Source organism: Pristiophorus japonicus, chromosome 1, assembly GCF_044704955.1.
Source record: "Pristiophorus japonicus isolate sPriJap1 chromosome 1, sPriJap1.hap1, whole genome shotgun sequence".
Classification (NCBI taxonomy): domain Eukaryota; kingdom Metazoa; phylum Chordata; class Chondrichthyes; family Pristiophoridae; genus Pristiophorus; species Pristiophorus japonicus.
Window position 1 is genome coordinate 522,141,283 of NC_091977.1, and position 21,406 is coordinate 522,162,688.

Here is a 21,406-nt window from a genome sequence, read left to right on the forward strand (position 1 = left end):
TCTTGGTCCAGTGGCAAGGTCTGTTGTGTGTGTATATATGCATCTTAGCAGGGGTGGAAATTCGGTTTGAGGATAATTAGGTGCTAAATTTTGCGCCGGGAAATGGTTTGTGTCGGCAGCCACAAAATTCAGCGGCTGGCCCCTGTGTGGGACGGAGCACTAAGGGAGGCGTTCCACACCTCTCGGCACTAGGCTGGCTGAGCAACTAAAAATCCCGAGCTAAAGAGCTTGCCTCGGAGGGCCCTAAGAGAGGCTTCTCTGGAAAAAAGAAAATCACAAAAAAAAACACCAAAAACATTCCCAATACTTCACATTACATTATTCGTAAAAAGAAAAACAATCGCACTTACCGAATGTATTCATTCCTTCCCTCAGCGCTGCCCGAACAGCTCGGACTGCCCACTCAGAGACTTGTGAACCTGTGGAATTCTCTACCACAAAGTTGTTGAGGCCAGTTTGTTAGATATATTCAAAAGGGAGTTAGATGTGGCCCTTACGGCTAAAGGGATCAAGGGGTATGGGGTACTGAAGTTGCATGATCAGCATGGTGCAGGCTCAAAGGGCTGAATGGCTTCTCCTGCACCTGTTTTCTATGTTTCCCAGGAGGTACTTGTCAGCGCACACTGAAGGTGCCGAGTGGCACGAATGCTGGCACTCGTTGCTCCAAACCCCTTTAGCGCCCCTCTTCCAACCCTTTCCAAGGTGCTAAGCTACTGAATTTCTACCCCAGTAAGTTTGACTTTGGTGATAGTTTTGGAATGCCTTTTCTGTGAAATGGACTTCTTTTGCCCTGCCCTTCCCTTCCCTTCCCTTCTACAGTGGTGTCAGTTTATATGAATGACCTTGTGTTTGTTTTTATGGTGTCATTTTAGCCATCCATGGGAGACGGTCATCCAAGCTGCAATGCGAAAATACCCTAATCCCATGAACCCCAATGTAGTGGGAGTGGATGTGTTGGAGAGAAATCTCGATACTCAAGGAAGATTGCATAGCCAACGTCTGCTTAGTACAGAGTGGGGAATCCCCAGCATTGTTATGGCTGTAAGTATACTAGCAACATGTTGTATGTTATTTTCAGCTTTTATTTTGATGCTGTTGGTTCGTATTGTTTGTCCATTTACCCATCACTCCTGTGCTCGCTGACCTACATTGGCTGCCGGTTAAGCTACGCCTCGATTTTCAAAATTCTCATCCTTGTTTACAAATCCCTCCATGGCCTCTCCCCTCCCTATCTGTCTTCTCTCCTCCACCCCCACAACCCCTCCCCCCGAGATGTCTGCGCTCCTCTAATTCTGCCCTCTTGAGCATCCCTGATTTATAATTGCTCAATCATCAGCTGCCTAGACTCTAAGCTCTGGAACTCCCTCCCTAAACCTCTCCGCCTTGCTACCTCTTTCCTCCTTGAAGACACTCCTTAAAACCTACCTCTTTCACCAAGCTTTTGGTCATCTACCGTAATTTCTTCTTATCTGGCTCGGCATCAAATTTATATTTTTGTCTTGTAACGCTCCTGTGAAGCACCTTGGAATGTTTTACTACGTTAATCACATCATCATCATAGGCAGTCCCTCGAATCCAGGATGACTTGCTTCCATGTCAAAACGTTCACTGGTGTTTCAATGATGGACCTAAAATTCCAGGTCCAAACTAAATCTTGAAGGGTGGAAGATGCCTGTGCGTGGATTTTTTTAACGTGTGGTGGCCATTGCCCACCAGCCACCACACAGGCTTCATAGAGCTAGGCTTTGGTCCAGTAGCAAGGATTAACCAAGACGACTGGAGACCAGCTCTGCTGCATTGACCTAGTGCGCACACATATCGCAGTGTGAGCTGGCCTGCGCTGCCTCTGGGCCCTCGCCTCTCCTGGGCCCCAATCTCCCACCGCTCCTTCGCCCCAACCTCACCGCTCCTGCTGTACCTGCCCACACTCCAATCATTGACCTGGACCTTGATGACGTCACTCTTCACTGCCGTTGCTCTCCTGCTCCAGCATGTGCTGCTCCCTGGAGTGGTATGCTGCCACGCTGCTCCTTCCGCTCCCTGGCCTGCTCCGATGGTGCTCGCAGGCCGGGGGCCGCACAGAATGCTGGGCACCAACTACATTAAAGGCACTATATAAATACAAGTTGTTGTCCAAAATAGTCAAAATCAATGGGAGCCTTTAAGGTCCGAGATCTTTATTTATATGGATTTGTTAAAGTACCTATTTTGAGAAATCTGGCACAATTGGTCTGTAAACAGGTTAGTGCAGCTGGTTTCTGAGTTAAATCTGGAATAATATTTAACTGAAAAAGTTTCCCATGTGAAGATTGATGTAATGATTTAGACATTGATTTTTCATTTGAATTGCTTAATTAACCTCCTTGTGTTTAATTCATAATTAATGATGTCTGCAATTTATGCACCCGTGAGTATGCTCACAGGTTTGTAGAGCTGTTGCATTAAGTGGCTTAGCCAGTCACGCAATGTTCAAAAGACTCAATAAAACCCCAGTCAGTTGGGTCTCAGTCATCCACAATGAGGCATGCAGTTGTGAGCCTAGTGGATGAACTGGTAATGTGTAGTGTGATTGTTAAACCTTTATTAATAAAACAACTATTTCTTGATAGCAATGTGTTGCTATGAATTTTTAAGCAAAGAAGCCTTGAAGCAAATACATTACAATGTCAACATTAGTTCCAGGATTATGATGAGAATGTTAGGTATTCTGTTTCAAAATACAAATCTGATTTGCAGTGTAAAACTATAAGTAACTAAGCGAACCTGCCTAATCCTTTTTATTTACAAGTATAACATTCTTCCAATTAGCTACACGAGGACATTTCCAGGTTTAGTGTAAATTCCAGCTAGCCTTAGAATGATTTTGAAAACAGATTATAAATGTGGTAATGTTGTGCAGTAAGATGTGCTGCAAGAAAATTTCCTCAACTATGTTAATGCACTGCCCATTGTACTGAAATAGGTGCAGATTGAACTTTTCTCCGGGACTCCCTTATCCGGCAACCACCCCTTGTCCGGCACCATTCCCAACCATCGGGTGGCGCATGCACAGAACTCCGACCCATTCATTCATTCATAGGCAGTCCCTCGGAATCGAGGAAGACTTGCTTCCACTCCTAAAGTGAGTTCTTTGGTGGCTGAACAGTCCAATACGAGAGCCACAGACCTGGTCACAGGTGGGACAGATATTCGTTGGGGGAAGTGGGGGGGATGGTACTGATTTACCGTACGCTCCTTCCGCTGCCCGCGCCTGACTTCTTCACGCTTGCAGCGTTGAGGTTTGAAGAGCTCAACGCCCTCATAGAGGCACTTTCTCTACCTAGGCCGGTCTTCGGCCAGGATCACCAAGGTGTCAGTGGTGATGTCGCACTTTACCAGGGAGGCTTTGAGGGTGTCCTTGTAACGTTTCCGCTGCCCACCTTTGGCTCGTTTGCCATGAAGGAGCTCCACATAGAGAAGTTGCTTAGGGAGTCTCGTGTCTGTCATGCGAACTAAGTGGCCTGCCCAGTGAAGCTGATCGAGTGTGGTTAGTGATTCAATGCTGGGGATGTTAGCCTGGGCGAGGACACTGATGTTGGTGCGCCTGTCCTCCCAGGGGATTTGCAGGATCTTGCGGAGACATCGTTGGTGATATATCTCCAGCAACTTGATGTGTCTTCTGTACTTCGTCCATGCCTCTGATCCATACCGGAGGGCGGGTATTACTACAGCCCTGAGCTTGGTGGTAGGTTTGAGGGACTGGTCTTCGAACACACTTTTCCTCAGGCGGCCGCCCATTCCCTTTTTAGGCACAACGGTGACCACTTCCCTTTATGATTTAATTAAATCATATTCACCTAAACAGAAAATCATCACACTTCCTAGAAAGAAAGTGATCAGCAGAAGCCCCCTCAACCTAGAACACCTTGGGGCTTGCCGCCGACCTCCTTTTCCCCCCAACCCCCTTTCGTTCCGATGACCTCCCCATATCCGGCAAAATCCTTCATCCGGCACAGGCCAGGCCTCGAGGGTGCCGGATAAGGGAGATTCAACCTGTATAAGCACATAGCTCTGGTAAATACTTTTCTTTTGTAGATTAAAAAAAAACTGCAAAAGTCTTGTGTGAGGTTAAATACACCTAACTCCTTACACTTACATTATATTCTAGTTTTGCATTCGGTAGAATTTGACAACATTATACAGAAATTGAAGCACAATAAAGGCAACAGTGGGGTAGCTTCATATAGTAACCCATGTAATGTGTTTTTGCTAGATCCTGGGTACGAACAGGACCACAACGTACATTAAAGAACATTCTGTTGTAGATCCAGTTGAACGGACAATGGAGCTCAGTTCTTCTAATGTAAGTAATGAATTTGAAACGCCTAATACAATGGAATGTCTATAGTAATGGACATATTGTCAATGCTTTATCTTCCTCCCCCATTCAACTTAAAAAAAAAAAAAAAAATTAGAAACTGGTGTTCTGCAATAGAAACACCAGGGATACGGTCCCTTTTAAAAGCTTTGCATCATTGAATTAGGTGCTCTCCTCTACAAATGACCACTTGCAAACCTATATCTCGAGGTCTTTGACGTTCTTTCAGCATCCAAATCCTCATCGCACCAATAGGTTGACATTTGCATTAGCTTTGACAGAATTGCAGAACTTCAGGTACCATTCAAGTTGCTTAAGACTGATGAGCATGCACCTTCCTCAAGCGCAAGTTATTGAAATAGTTTACTGTTGAGGAAACGGTACAGGAAAGATTGCGGATTAAAGTGTGAAAATGTTGTTGGAGAGGAATAGTTATCAGTTGCATATCTTCAGGGAGCTAATCCCTGCATACTTCTGGAACTTTATTTGCCATGAAGCGGAGATGCCAATGGAAACTCTTGAATGAACTAAATCGATTCAGACAGGGTTGAATGAGGACGTGGTGTAGAAGCAGACTGTCAGGGCCCAAGTTTCCACACGATAAAAAACGGGCGTCCCTCCGAACTGGGCGCCCGTTTTTCACGCCTAAAACGGCGCCTAAAAAAAACCGCGCTATTCTCGAGCGCCCTGCAGCTCCTTGTCTGCCTGGCGCGGTGCCCAGGGGGGCGGAGCCTACACTCGCGCCGATTTTGTAAGTGGGAGGGGGCGGGTACTATTTAAATTAGTTTTTTTCCTGCCGGCAACGCTGTGCGTTGGAGCGTTCGCGCACGCGCAGTGGAAACATTGGCACTCGGCCATTTTTGTAGTTCTTTGTAGCTGTTTAATTTTTGAACATTTTTTAATAAAAGCACATTGCCATCAGCACTGAGGCTTCTTGCAGCCTTCTCACTGTCTCCTTCCCCCCCCCGGGAACGAACGGCTGTCTCCTCCTCCCTCCCGCTCCGCAGGAACGAATGGCTGTCTCCTCCCACCCCCCCCCCCTTCCCGCTCCGCAGGAACGAACGGCTGTCTCCTCCTCCCCCACCCCCCCAGCTCCGCGGGAACGAACGGCTGCAGCATTCTCCCTGGCTGAAGCACCTTCACACAGGCAGGAAGATGGTTTATTTAATCTTTTCTTTGCTTATAAATGTTTATTCAGGTTGGATTTATTTGTATAATATTTGTAGAAGTATAAATAAGGATTTATTATAGAATTTAATGACTTCCCTCTTTTCCCCCCCCCCCCCCCTACCTCGTTCTGGACGCCTAATTTGTAACCTGCGCCTGATTTTTTAATGTGTAGAACAGGTTTTTTCAGTTCTACAAAAATCTTCACTTGCTCCATTCTAACTTAGTTTGGAGTACGTTTTCACTGGAAACTTTCAAATCGGGTGTCAGTGGCCGGACACGCCCCCTTTTGAAGAAAAAATTTTGTTCCAAAGTAGAACTGTTCTACCTGACTAGAACTGCAGAAAAAAAATGTGGAGAATTGCGATTTCTAAGATAGTCCGTTCTCCACCAGTTGCTCCTAAAAATCATGTGGAAACTTGGGCCCTCAGAATTATCATCTTCTTGATCAAGTTCTTCTAATGTTTGAGAAGACAGTGTCAGACTTAGCTCATGGTAGCCCCCCCCCCCCACCCCCACCCACCGCCTCTGAGTCAGAAGGTCTTGGGTTCGAGCCCTTTTTCAAAGACTTGAGTACATAATCTAGGCTGGCACTCGAGTGCAGTACTGAAGGAGAGCTGCACTGTCGGAGATACCATCTTTCAGATGAGACGTTAAACCATCTACCCTCCCTGATGGACATAAAAGATGCCACGGCACATTTCAAGGAAGAGCAGGTGAGTTCTTCCAATGTCCACGACAATACCTTTCCCTCAACCAACACCATGAAAGAAAAATATTATCTGGTCATTTCATTGTTTTTTGTGGGAGCTTGCTGTATGCAAATTGGCTGCCACATTTCCATACATTACAACAGAGACTACACTTCAGATATATTTAATTGGCTGTGAATCACTTTGGCGCATCCTGATGTTGTGAAAGGTGCTATATAAAGGTAAGTTCTTCTTTCTTTAAGAAGCACAGCAACATGTGGGTTCCTCAGCTAAGGCCTGGTCCTCTTGCTGCTAATCAACACCATAGCATCAGTGTTGATCATGTCCATTACCTTCACAAACTACTTGTGCCTGAAAGGAGGTTCTGTCCTCATTTATGGCCTCGACCCCTCCCTATCTCTCCAACTTCCTCCAACTTTATAACCCTCCGAGATCTCTGGGCTCCACCAATTCTGAACACTTGCGCATCCCGGATTTTCATTACTCCACCATTGGAGGCCGTACCTCCAGCTGCTGAGACCCTAAGCTCAGGATTTCCCTCCCTAAACCTCGCTACCTTTCTCTGCTCCTTTTGACCAAGCTTTTGGTTACCTGTTCTAATAATCCCTTTATGTGGCTTGGTGTTAAACTATGTTAATGCTCCTGTGGAACATTTCACTACGTTAAAGGTGCTATATAAATGAAAGTTGTCATTTTAGAACCATCTGCCTGGTTTTTAGATTTTATTGGTGCTTCTTAGTAATGTCTATTTGGACCCTAAAGAGAAATTTTCTGAAAAATAATAGACATTTATAATTATGAACCAGGTGAACTTATCCACCTTGTTTGCCTTCCCAGGTTTTCATCTTGTTTTATGCTTGTGAGCTTCTACAATACAACATCAATAATTTGCAGACCTGAAGTACTCTACAGAGATTCCATGACAACTGTTGATCCTCTGTGTTTACAACCTATAGCTAAATTCCCCAGTGACTTGTGTCAGGTATTGACTCGGTAATTACATTTCAAATGCACAGCAAACACCTGAGCTCCAGAAATGACATTAAGAATAACTACCCGAGGTAAACACTTAATTGCAGAGCATTCAGTAAAAATTTCCTACCAAGCACACTGAGTTGAGTTTATTCATAAACAAGTTGCTCAAAGTGATTTGACAGATGAGGCTTTGTTGCAAATGTGAGGAATGCAGCTCGATATTCTGTTTCACAAGCATGCATGTATAAAAATCTTGGATTTTACGATGAGAGAAACTACCAGATCTTTATTCAGAGAAGGCAAGTAGAGAGTACTTTTTGTTTTTGTTCTCTGGTTGTGGGTGACACGGGCGTGGTCAGATTTGTTGCCCGGAGAAGATGGTGCTGTGCCTCCTCCTTGAACTGCTGCAGTACTTATGCCGATGGGCCTCCCACAATGGTATTAGGTAGGGATTTCCACAGCAGCAATGAAGGAACAGCAGGTTATGTCCAAGTCAGAACTTGGTAGTGATGTTCCCATGACCTGGCTGTTCTTGTCCTTCTCGGTTGTAGAGATTGTAGAGGAGGGAAAGTATTGTCAGAGTAATCTTTGAGTTGCTGCAGTACACATTGCAGTCACAGTACACCCTGTGATGGAGGAGGTGGATACTGAGTTCAGTGGCGAGGGGGCCAATTAAACAAACTGTACTGTCTAGGATGGTGTTGGACTTTATATTTATTTATTCATGGGATGGGGGCGTTTATTGCCTATCCCTAATTGCCCTCGAAGGTGGTGGTGAACCGCTGCAGTCCGTGAGGTGTTTTCTTAACGGTTCGATGTAACTGAGTAGCTTGCTGGGCCATTACAGAGGGCAGTTAAGAGTCGCGCACATTGCTGTGGGTCTGGAGTCACACATAGGCCAGACCAGCTAAAGGCCGCAGGTTTCCTTTCCTCAAGGACATCGGTGAACCAGGTGGGCTTGAATGACAAACTGGTAGTTTCATGGTCACCATTACTGATAGCTTTGAGTCATATTGCAGTGCAGAGGAACCTGGGGGTCCTTGTGCATGAAACTCTTTTAGAGTCTACCTGCAAAAACATAAAACATTAAACCATGCCACCCGACCTGGGTGACACACCAGACATTTACAAGGCCCTTTTTTCCTTTTTTTTTTGTGTTTTTCATTTTTTTTGTTCGTTTTTTTTTTTGGGCACTAAAATCACAATTTTCCCAGTGCCCCCTATAAAAAGGAAGGGGACACTAAAAGCACCGGCAATTAAAACAAATTAAACTTTAAAACGTAAAATCAAATTAAAACTAAACCCCATTGGATTTCAGTGCATGAAACTCAAAAAGTTAGTTTGCAGGTGCAGCAGGTAATCAGGAAGGCAAATGGAATGTTGGCCTTCATTGCGAGAGGGATGGAGTACAAAAGCAGGGAGGTCCTGCTGCAAATGTATAGGGTATTGGTGAGGCTGCACCTGGAGTACTGTGTGCAGTTTTGGTCACCTTACTTAAGGAAGGATATACTAGATTTGAAAGGGGTACAGAGACTATTCACTAGGCTGATTCCGGAGATGAGGGGGTTACCTTATGATGATAGATGGAGTAGACTGGGTCTTTACTCGTTGGAGTTCAGAAGGATGAGGGGTGATCTTATAGAAACATTTAAAATAATGAAGGGGATAGACAGGATAGAGGCAGAGAGGTTGTTTCCACTGGTCGGGGAGACTAGAACTAGGGGTCACAGCCTCAAAATACGGGGGAGCCAATTTAAAACCGAGTTGAGAAGGAATTTCTTCTCCCAGAGGGTTGTGAATCTGTGGAATTCTCTGCCCAAGGACGCAGTTGAGGCTAGCTCATTGCATATATTCAAATCAGAGATAGATAGATTTTTAACCAATAAGAGAATTAAGGGTTATGGGGAGCGGGCGGCTAAGTGGAGCTTGAGTCCACGGCCAGATCAGCCATGATCTTGTTAAATGGCGGAGCAGGCTCGAGGGGCTAGATGGCCTACTCCTGTTCCTAATTCTTATGTTCTTGTGTCTTATTAATGTTGGGGAAGTCCAGAACCAGGAGTCACAGTCTAAGGATAAGGGGTAAGCCATTTAGGACCGAGATGAGGAGAAACTTCTTCACCCAGAGAGTGGTGAACCTGTGGAATTCTCTACCACAAAGTTGTTGAGGCCAATTTGCTATATATATTCAAAAAGGAGTTGGATGTAGTCCTTATACTAGGGGGATCAAGGGGTATGGCGAGAAAGCAGAAATGGGGTACTGAAGTTGCATGTTCAGCCATGAACTCATTGAATGGCGGTGCAGGCTCAAAGGGCCGATTGGCCTACTCCTGCACCTATTTTCTATGTTTCTATATTTCCTATTCATCCATCACCTCTGTGCTCGCTGACCTATGTCGTCCACCAATTTTAATGCCTCGAAATTAAAATTATCATCCATGTTTTCAAATCCCTCCATGACCTCCCCTCGCTTACCTCTAAGCTTCTCCCGCTCTCCGAGAACAATATTCCTCCTATTCTGGCCTCTTGTACATCGCCAACTTCCTTTCCCTTGCCATTTGCTGCCATGCCTTTTAGATGTTTTGACCTTGAGCACTGTGATTCTTTAATTAAATTCTCCGCCTCCTTTACAATGCTCCTTTAAAAACCTACCTGTTTTGTCCTAATGTCGCCTTATTTGGCTCGGTTTCAATTTTTGTTTGATTACGCTCCTGAAGTGCTTTGGGATGTTTTACTACATTAAAGGTGCTATATAAATGCAAGTTGATGTTTCAGCTGCACCCATCCAAGCATATGATGAGTATTCCATCACAATCCTGGCTTGAGCCTTGAAGATGGTGAAGAAGCTTTGAGGGTCAGGAGGTGAGCCACTTGTCACAGTACCGAGCCCCTGCCCTGCTCTTGAGGCCAGGATGTTGATATGGCTGATTCAGTTAAGCTTCTAGTCTGTAATGGCCTCCAGGATGTTGATGGACTCAGCCATGGTGGTGTCATTGAATGTCAGATTTTCTCTTGTACAAGATGGCCATTACCTGCCACTGTTGTTGTTTTGTACGACGGGAAAAGCTTATAACGGGACGTCTAGTTTGGCTGTCCATTCGATGTCCTCCTGAGATGCCGAGTGGAGAAATGAGGTGCCACCCACAACAGATCTCAGTGGGCAGGTTGATGCGACGTGTTCCATGGTCTGGGACTCATGGCCACAGTCACACTTCGGGTCTGCCCTCATCCTCCACTGGTGGAGCAGGAGGTCGCATCGTCCGTGTCCTGTGCAGATTGGGTTGGGCGCCGTCCACTGTCTTAGAGGGAGGTCAAAGCCAGGGCCCTCTGCTGTTGGGTCAGTGATTCATGCGTCCCACAGTTCCTTCCATCTGGATAGTGGGTTGTTAACAGCTCCATGAATATTGGCAGCTGTCTCCCAGAATGGCCGGTGCCATTTTAAGCGCTTTCGTGGTGGATTTTTCAAGTCTTTGTGAATGAGAAGGTCGGTGTTGCTCATGGTTTTTTCCATCTCGCTGAGCATGGCGGTGTCTTGGGAACTGACGGGCGGGGCAATGCGGGACAGCACCAGGGGCCATTCGGTTAGAGTGGACTTGAGCCTCTCTGACACCGTTCTCGTGGCAGCATTTATCTGCACATCCACAATCTTTGTGTGGTGGCTGCAGGATTATGAGGCAGAGCCGTATTCTGCAGCAGAGTAGATTAGGGCCACGATTACAGTGCAAGGTGTTCTGGCTGTGCACCCGCTGTGATACTCCATCGAGTTTCCGAAACAGGTTCACCCTGGTTTTACTTTTTGGCCGGTGTGGGTGAGATGAGGCTGATAGGCGAGAGTCCTGTCCACGGTGACGCCCAGGTATTTTAGGTGGGGGTCATGGGTAAGTCGCCTTCTGCAGAAGTTTTTTTCCCAGCGGCGTTATTGTTCAGATGGAACGCCGACCCAACTGTCCTCTCTGGATTGGGGTGGAGGTGCCAGGTCCAGAAGGAGAAAACATAGAAACATAGAAAATAGGTGCTGGAGTAGGCCATTCGGCCCTTCTAGCCTGCACCGCCATTCAATGAGTTCATGGCTGAACATGCAACTTCAGTACCCCATTGCTGCTTTCTCGCCATACCCCTTGATCCCCCTAGTAGTAAGGACTACATCTAACTCCTTTTTGAATATATTTAGTGAATTGGCCTCAACAACATTCTGTGGTGGAGAATTCCACAGGTTCACCACTCTCTGAGTGAAGAAGTTTCTCCTCATCTCGGTCCTAAATGGCTTACCCCTTATCCTTAGACTGTGACCCCTGGTTCTGGACTTGCCCAATGTTGGGAACATTCTTCCTGCATCTAACCTGTCTAAACCCGTCAGAATTTAAACGTTTCTATTAGATGCCCTCTCGTTCTTCTGAACTCCAGTGAATACAGGCCCAGTTGATCCAGTCTTTCTTGATATGTCAGTCCCGCCATCCCGGGAATCAGTCTGGTGAACCTTCGCTGTACTCCCTCAATAGCAAGAATGTCCTTCCTCAAGTTAGGAGACCAAAACTGTACACAATACTCCAGGTGTGGCCTCACCAAGGCCCTATACAACTGTAGTAACAGCTCCCTGCCCCTTTACTCAAATCCCCTCGCTATTAAGGCCAACATGCCATTTGCTTTCTTAACCGCCTGCTGTACCTGCATGCCAACCTTCAATGACTGATGTACCATGACACCCAGGTCTCGTTGCACCTCCTCTTTTCCTAATCTGTCACCATTCAGATAATAGTCTGTCTCTCTGTTTTTACCACCAAAGTGGATAAGCTCACCTTTATCCACATTATACTTCATCGGCCATGCATTTGCCCACTCACCTACCCTAGCCAAGTCACTGCAGCCTCATAGCATCCTCCTCGCAGCTCACAATGCCACCCAACTTAATGTCATCCGCAAATTTGGAGATACTACATTTAATCCCCTCGTCTAAATCATTAATGTACAATGTAAACAGCTGGGGCCCCAGCACAGAACCTTGCAGTACCCCACTAGTCACTGCCTGCCATTCTGAAAAGTACCCATTTACTCCTACTCTTTGCTTCCTGTCTGCCAACCAGTTCTCAATCCACGTCAGCACACTACCCCCAATCCCATGTGCTTTAACTTTGCACATTAATCTCTTGTGTGGGACCTTGTCGAAAGCCTTCTGAAAGTCCAAATACACCACATCAACTGGTTCTCCCTTGTCCACTCTACTGGAAACTTCCTCAAAAAATTCCAGAAGATTTGTCAAGCATGATTTCCCTTTCACAAATCCATACTGACTTGGACCTATCATGTCACCTCTTTCCAAATGCGCTGCTATGACATCCTTAATAATTGATTCCATCATTTTATCCACTACCGATGTCAGGCTGACCGGTCTATAATTCCCTGTTTTCTCTCTCCCTCCTTTTTTTTAAAAAGTGAGGTTACATTGGCTACCCTCCACTCCATAGGAACTGATCCAGAGTCTATGGAATGTTGGAAAATAACTGTCAATGCATCCGCTATTTCCAAGGCCACCTCCTTAAGTACTCTGGGATGCAGACCATCAGGCCCTGGGGATTTATCGGCCTTCAGTCCCATCAATTTCACCAACACAATTTCCCGACTAATAAGGATTTCCCTCAGTTCCCCCTTACTAGACCCTCTGACCCCTTTTATATCCGGAAAGTTGTTTGTGTCCTCCTTAGTGAATACCGAACCAAAGTACTTGTTCAATTGGTCTCCCATTTCTTTGTTCCCCGTTATGACTGCCCCTGATTCTGACTGCAGTGGACCTACGTTTGTCTTTACTAACCTTTTTCTCTTTACATATCTATAGAAGCTTATGAAGTCCGTTTTAATGTTCCCTGCAAGCTTCCTCTCGTACTCTCTATTTTCCCTGCCCTAATCAAACCCTTTGTCCTCCTCTGCTGAGTTCTAAATTTCTCCCAGTCCCCAGGTTCGCTGCTATTTCTGGCCAATTTGTATGCCACTTCCTTGGCTTTAATACTATCTCTGATTTCCCTTGATAGCCACAGTTGAGCCACCTTCCCTTTTTTATTTTTACGCCAGACAGGATGTACAATTGTTGTAGTTCATCCATGCGGTCTCTAAATATCTGCCATTGTCATCCACTGTCAACCCCTTGAGTATCATTCGCCAATCAATCCTAGCCAATTCACGCCTCATACCTTCAAAGTTACCCTTTTTTAAGTTCTGGACCATGGTCTCTGAATTAACTGTTTCATTCTCCATTTTAATATAGAATTCCACCATATTATGGTCACTCTTCCCCAAGGGGCCTCGCACAACGAGATTGCTAATTAATCCTCTCTCATTACACAACACCCAGTCTAAGATGACCTCCCCCCTAGTTGGTTCCTCGACATACTGGTCTAGAAAACCATCCCTTATGCACTCCAGGAAATCCTCCTCCACCGTATTGCTTCCAGTTTGGTTAGCCCAATCTATATGCATATTAAAGTCACCCATGATAACTGCTGCACCTTTTATTGCATGCACCCCTAATTTCCTGTTTGATGCTCTCCCCAACATCACTACTACTGTTTGGAGGTCTGTACATAACTCCCACTAACGTTTTTTGCCCTTTAGTGTTCTTCTGCAGCTCTACCCATATAGATTCCACATCATCCAAGCTAATGTTTTTCCTAACTATTGCATTAATCTCCTCTTTAATCAGCAATGCTACCCCACCTCATTTTCCTTTTATTCTATCCTTCCTGAATGTTGAATACCCTTGGATGTTGAGTTCCCAGCCCTGATCATCCTGGAGCCACGTCTCTGTAATCCCAATCACATCATATCTGTTAACATCTATTTGCACAGTTAATTCATCCACCTTATTACGTATACTTCTTGCATTAAGACACAAAGCCTTCAGGCTTGTTTTATTAACACACTTTGTCCTTTTAGAATTATAATGTAGTGTGGCCCCTTTTGTTTCTTGCCTTTGTTTACTCGGCCTTCCACTATTGCTTTTTACCTTTCTGCCATCTGTTTGTGACTCCATATTACTTCGCTCTGTCTCGCTGCATAGGTACCCATCCTCCTGCCATATTAGTTTAACTCCTCCCCAACAGCGCTAGCAAACACTCCCCCTAGGACATTGGTTCCGGTCCTGCCCAGGTGTAAACCATCCGGTTTGTACTGGTCCCACCTCCTCCAGAACCGGTTCCAATGCCCCAGGAATTTGAATCACTCCCTTCTGCACCACTCCTCAAGCCACGTATTCATCTGAGCTATCCTGCGATTCCTACTCTGACTAGCACGTGGCACTGGTAGCAATCCTGAGATTACTACTTTTGAGGTCCTACTTTTTAATTTAGCTCCTAGCTTCCTAAATTCATCTCGTAGGACCTCATCCCGTTTTTTACCTATATCGTTGGTACCTATGTGCACCATGACAACTGGCTGTTCACCCTCCCTTTTCAGAATGTCCTGCACCCGCTCCAAGACATCCTTGACCCTTGCACCAGGGGGGGCAACATACCATCCCGGAGTCTCTGTTGCGGCCGCAGAAACGCCTATCTATTCCCCTTACAATCGAATCCCCTATCACTATAGCCCCCACTCTTTTTCCTGCCCTCTTGTGCAACAGAGCCACCCATGGTGCCATGAACTTGGCTACTGCTGCCCTCCCCTGATGAGTCATCCCCCTCAACAGTACCTAAAGCGATGTATCTGTTTTGCAGGGGGATGACCGCAGGGGACCCCTGCCCTACCTTCCTTACACTGCTCTTCCTGCTGGTCACCCATTTACTATCTGGCTGAGTACCCTTTACCTGCGGTGTGACCAACTCGCTAAACGTGCTATCCACGTCATTCTCAGCATCGTGGATGCTTCAGAGTGAATCCACCCACAGCTCCAGTGCCGAAATGCGGTCCATCAGGAGCTGCAGGCGGATGCACTTCCCGCATATGTAGTCGTCAGGGACAGCGGAAGCATGCCTCCTCCGACGCGTTGGGCCTTTTTATAGGCCTCCGCGACACACCTCCCGACTCTCTCCACGCACTTGGAACTCCCGAGTCTCCTCCGACGCGTTGGGCCTTTTTATAGGCCTCAGCGACGCACCTCCCGACTCTCTCCATGCACCTGGAGCGTTCCAGTAGGTCCAGGTCACTTGTGTGGTGCGAATCTTACCCACCAATTGTCAGCCTTTGATATCCATATGCTGCTGTAGGCTAGCATGGGCTGCTTTGTTATCGGGGGAGTTGTGAATGGAGCCGATCACTGTAAAATCTTCAGTGAAAAGCCCCATTCTTAATCTTAATCTTAACCTAAACCTCCCTATTCCCCTTTCTTCCTTTAAGACACTCTTTAAAACCTACCTCTTTGACCAAGCTTTTGGTCATCTGCCTTAACTTCTTACGTGGCTTGGTGTTAAATGTGTTTATTTTTTTGTCTTGTAACACTCCTGTGAAGCGCTGTGGGACATGTTACTAAATTAAAGGTGCTATATGAATACAAGTTGTTGTTGTAATGACAGAAGGTCATTTATTAAGCAGCTGAAGATGGTTGGGCCAAGGACCCTTTCCTAAGCAGTTCCTGCAGTGATATACTGGGGTTGTGATGATTGGCCCGTGACAACCACAACCATCTTCCATCTTTCTTTTTTGTGTTAGATATGATTCCAGCCACCTAACCCCTATTAGCTTGGGCACCTTGGTGCCGTACTCCATTTTATGAGGACAGCTAATAACACCTCTCTACCATTTACCTCTTGTCTCCATGCTTGTAGTGAGATCTGGAGCTGAGTGGTTCTGCTGGAATACTTGAGTGTCGATGAGCAGGTTTTACTTAATTTTTCTATTGACTCCCTCCCTGAGGGTGATATTGTGGTAATTATCCACGTTGGACTTGCCCTGATTTTTTTTTTCAAAGATCGGTTATATCTGGGCAATCGTCCATCGTGTCGTAGGTATACTGGAACAGCTGCGATGTTGTTTAGAAAGCTTCAAAACCTACTGATTGATTATCTAGCATCCATTGTAGCGATGGGTCCAAAGGGGTCACTAACCAGGGGGCATAGATTTAAAGTAGCTGGTAGAAGGATTAGAAGGGAGATGAGAAAAATAAATTCACCTAGAGGGTGGTGGGGGTCTGGAACTCGCTGCATGAAAGGGTGGTAGAGGCAGAAACCCTCATCACATTTAAAAAGTACTTGGATGTGCACTTAAAGAACAGGGCTGCTGACCTAGTGCTGGAAGGTGGGATTAGACTGGGTAGTTCTTTTTCGACTGACATGGACACGATGGGCAGAATGGCCTCCTTCTGTGTCATAATTTTCTATGATTCTATCAAAGTGGATAGGATCTTCTCTCAGGCTGCGGGTATGTTCATCCCATGAGCCAGTAATTCAGGGAAAACAGGTGACAAATAGAAATGTCTTTGCTTTTCCTTTCTTCACTCCAAAAGTGACTTGCAATTACTGTCATTTCCCAATGCTGGTGGAAATTCCAGGACGGGACTATCTTCAGTCATTCTGCTATATGGTACTTACATTAAGCACCAACTCTTCAAAGTTGATACAGGGGCTTTAATGTTTGAACAAGCCATTCTTTGTGCACCGCCCTCTGGTTCTACATATTTGATGTTGAAAGAACAATTAATATTCTGTGAATAGGAATACATAATTTCACTTGAGATCCAATCTTATTCAATTCTTCTGTTACAGATAACTCTTTCTAACATTGTTACAGTAGACGAAAGACTGATATATCGACCTCATCCTGAGAATCCAGAAAAGTGAGTTGAATGTGATTTTATTAACATTTCTGGATAGCACTCCGTTTTAACTTGTTTTACTGATCATATATTGCTTTATTGATATTTTTATCTAAAGAAGCAAATTTCAAATGCTATAATCAAACTTAATTTACATCAAAGTTTGTTTCAAACATTGGCCCGGATTTTGCAGTCAGCGGTGAAGGAACAGAGCTTGCCGTTCACTACGCTGACAGCTGGCCACAGAGTTTTCGTGGGCTTTTGATTGGAGTCTTGTCATTGGGCGTCTGATCCAGCGCGGCGCCCTTGACTGGATCTGCGGCGTGTATGAGCAGGTAAAGCAATAGCGAGGTTCTTCAACCAATCAGATTGAAGAATCCTCACTGAGACATGCAGAGTTTAAACTAGGAAGTATTAATTGGCTTTAAATCATGCACAGAAAGCAAAATGGAGATTAGGAAAGAGAGATGAGAGACGGACAGGAAAAGTTTAAAAAATATATATATTTTTTCCCAACACTAATTAAATTCTGAAGGAATGAGACTTTTAAAATTACATTTTCAGACCCAGAGAGGTTGTTTGGCAGTAATTGTGACTGATCACTTGCACCTGAATGCACTAGCCCTAACCTTTTCTGCTGTTTTAGTGGGTAAGTACCGCAGCTTCACGCCCTTGTATTTATTTCAATGCCGAGTCTGTCGGAGGGGTTACTGTATAGTGGAGCAAATGGAGGAGCAGGGTAACTCAGACAGCAACTTCTGGATTTCCGTGTTTAACTGGACATGTGCATACTCGAAGTGGCTGTCCGATTTACTCCACAATTATGGTGAGCGCGGTTAGGCTCACCATTATTCTCAATGCAAAATCCGGACCAGTGTATTTTCTTTAATGGGAAATGGTGGATTTGGATTTGAGCAACTATGAACTTCCATTTTCAATTGGATTGAGCTAATGCAGAAGTCTGCCTGGACACTGACGACAAGGTTGCTGAGATGCAAAGATGATCAAGAGACCAAGGAGAAATTGTGGATAGACCAGGACTGAAATGGGGAGCTAACTTGTCCATCATAGTTGGAGGGACTTAAATTTTTTCATCACTTTTGTGATTTTTGTTGGATCGGAGAATGTTGCACATTGCGTGTTCATGGGCAAGTAACCAAATCTTGAAACTCAAATTCAGATTTTTGGAAATTATGCTAGGTGGCAAATCAATTTCTTTTGGATGAATCAAATTGGGAATGACCCTGGGGGGGGAAAAAAAAAATCTGGGGTGGGAGATGGATTAAAACTAAAAAGAAGCTAGAGATAAAAGATAGTAAAGGATCAATCACACTAATAGTGGAAGGGAGGCGGAGGAAGAAATATGCAAACAAATTGGGAAATGGGTAAAATACATAGAAGAATCATGGGAGATTTCAACTACCCCAATATTAATTAGCCAGAAGAGGTAGGAAAAGGGGACGCAGTTCCTACAATGTGTACAGGACTCCTTTCTAAACCAATATGTAAGAAGCCCAACAAGGGAGGATTCGCTATTGAATCTAGTAATCGATAATGAACCAGGTAATGAATAAAAGTAGTCATGGGGGAATATCTAGGAAAAAGTGACCATAATATAATACACTTTAAAATAATTGAGAAGGACATAGTATGATGAAGAGGAGGATAATAGATTAGAGAAAGGACAATTTTTGAGGGGCTGAGAATAGAACTTGGAAAATAAAATGGACAACAATATTGGCAAATGGTGATGTAGAACAGCAGTGGGAAAAATATATTCCACTTAAAAAACAAGAACAAGCTAAACACTAATGAGACACCATGGATGAATAAAGCCATAAGGAAAAAATTGAGGGTAAAGAAAGAGACATATACTAAGTACATGACTAGCAGGGGAGAGCATGACAAGAGAGAATACAAAGAGATTAGGAGAGAAGTCAAAAAAAATTGGAAAGTCAGAAAGGAACTATGAAATTAAATTATCAAGGAACTTAAAACAAAATATTTTACAGGCACATAAATAAAAAAAAGGAAAGTCGGGATGGGAATAGGACCACTAAGGGATGGACAGGATAATATCACAGACAGCGATAGAGAGAGATATTAAATAATTACTTTGTTTCGGTATTTACCAGGGAGTCAGAACAAGTGGACATAACATTGAGATTAGAAACGAGATAACTGCATTTAAAATAAAGGACAAATATTGAATAAACTAATCAAACTCGGTGGATAAAACCCCTGGTCTGGATGGATTACATTCACACATTTTACAAGAAACTAGGGAAGAGATAGCAGAGGCATTACTACACATTTAATAATTTGTTGGCACAAGGTGTAGTGCCAGAGGACCGGCGGATAGCTAACATAATACCTGTATTTAAGAAGTGATAGTTCATGTCCAGGGAATTATACACCAGTCAGCTTAACATCAGTGGTAGGAAAAATAATAGAAAGCCTACTGAAGGACAAAATAGAACATCTAGAAACCAAAAGTATAATAATGAATAGTCAGCATGGATTTCAATTAGCAACCTAATTTAATTTTTTGAAGCGGTAACAGAGTAGGCAAGGGTAATGTAGTAGATGTAATTTCTCTAGATTTTCAAAAGACTTTCGATAAGGTACCACATAATAGACTGATGAATAAGGTCAGAGAATGCGGAGTCAGGACAAGTAGCAGAATGAATAACTAGCTGGTTTCAAGACAGAAAACAGAGAGTAGGGGTAAAGAGTAGCTATTCACAGTGGCAGAAAATGGGTAGTGGAGTGCCACAAGGATCAGTACTGGGACCACTGTTGTTCATATTTATATTAACGATTTAGACTTTGGAATCAAAAACACAATTTCTAAATTTGCATATGGCACCAAATTTGGGGCGGAAGGGTTAGTCAATACTGAGGAGGGCTGCAACCAATTACGAGAAGATAATAAACTTGCAGAATGGGCATATAACACATAAATGTGAGGTATTACATTTTGGTTGGAAAAATAGGGAGGTCACATTATTTGAAAAATGCGCATCTAAATGAGCTAGAAGAGCAAAGGGATCTCGGAGTACAAATCACAAAGTAGTGACAAGTTAACAAGACCATAAAAAACAAACCTAGCACTAGGGTTTATTTCTGGAGGGATTGAATTGAAAAGTATAGAAGCTATGCTAAACTTGTATCAAGCCTTGGTTAGACCACAGTTGGATAACTGTACAATTCTGATATATAAAAAAGATATAGAGGCACTGAAAAGGGTGTAAAAAAAAAAAGATTTGCAAGGATGATACCAGAAATGCGCTCTCAGGCAAGGATGAACAGGCTTGGGTCTGTCTTCTCTTGAAAAGACAAGACTGAGGGGTGACCTATTAGAGTTCTTTAAAATTATGAAAGGTTTTGATAGAATAGACAGTGTGTTTCCACTTCTATAAAAGAGCAAAACTAGAGGCCATCAATATAAGATAGTCACCAAGAAATCAAATAAGGAATTGAGAAGAAATGTCTTTACTCGGGGAGTGGTAAGAATGTGGAACTCACTACCACAGGGATTGGTTGAAGCGAATAATATAGATGCATTTAAGGGAAGGCTAGATAAGCATATGAGAGAAAAAGGAAGAGCTTATGCTGATAAAGTTAGATGAGGAAAGACCGATGGAGTCTCGAGTGGAGCATTAATGCCGGCATAGACTGGTTGTGCTGAATGGCCTGTTTCTGTGCTGTATAATCCTCCCAAGTAAGATATTGCATACCGAAAACCAAAGTGTTGGAGTACAAGGACATTCTATTAGTAAATGCAAACTTTTTTTTCAGATTTAAGTATGCCGAAATTATTTAAAATGTGAATATTTGGATTTAATCGTAACTATACAACTAAAATATTGGTTCACTCGACAATGCATGGAGTAAACGTTTTTGACTTTTAGGACCATTTTGACCCAGGAGGCAATTATCACAGTGAAAGGAGTTATCTTAAGTAGCTATTTGGAAGGATTAATGGCCAACACAATTTCTGCTAATGCAGGAAAGGTACGTGTGCAGATTCATTTTAAAATAGATTTGTATTTTTGGTCTATACAATGGCATAACCGTTCTGAATGGGAATTGAGCCTTTTGCAGTCCGAGTGCTTCTAATAAGATTTTGGAATAAAAGAGAAACCACAGTTGTCACTAATTATAATTAATCTTGAGGGTGAGATATTGATCATCTCACCGTAGCAGTTTTCACCTTTCAATAAGGCAAATCTTCCGCACTCCACACTCCCCATCCACCTTAACTGTTGTGCACCTCCTGGTGGCTGGTCTTCAGCAGAGGGATGCACTTTATCTCCATCAATTGAGTTTCTGACCTTGGCTAAGATAAATCTGTGAAGTATCACCAAATTGTATTTGGGAGATTTGTAGCGGTTGGCTCCAGCAGCACAAACGAAGGTTAGGGAGATGATCCCTCGGCTGCAGAAATAAATAATGCAG

At 44.1% G+C, this 21,406-nt stretch overlaps 1 protein-coding gene across 3 annotated transcripts in view; it reads left to right on the forward strand.

The window, feature by feature from the left end:
* Window positions 1-21,406, forward strand: part of prelid3a (PRELI domain containing 3A) — a 52,425-nt gene that overhangs the window by 20,823 nt on the left and 10,196 nt on the right. For all 3 annotated transcript variants that reach the window (XM_070896410.1, XM_070896415.1, XM_070896401.1), the window contains exons 2-5: window positions 873-1,041; window positions 4,253-4,342; window positions 16,896-16,966; window positions 20,860-20,962. In XM_070896410.1, coding sequence (XP_070752511.1) covers window positions 904-1,041; window positions 4,253-4,342; window positions 16,896-16,966; window positions 20,860-20,962 — 402 coding nt within the window. In that variant the 5' untranslated portion in view covers window positions 873-903. The remainder of the gene's footprint in view (window positions 1-872; window positions 1,042-4,252; window positions 4,343-16,895; window positions 16,967-20,859; window positions 20,963-21,406) is intronic.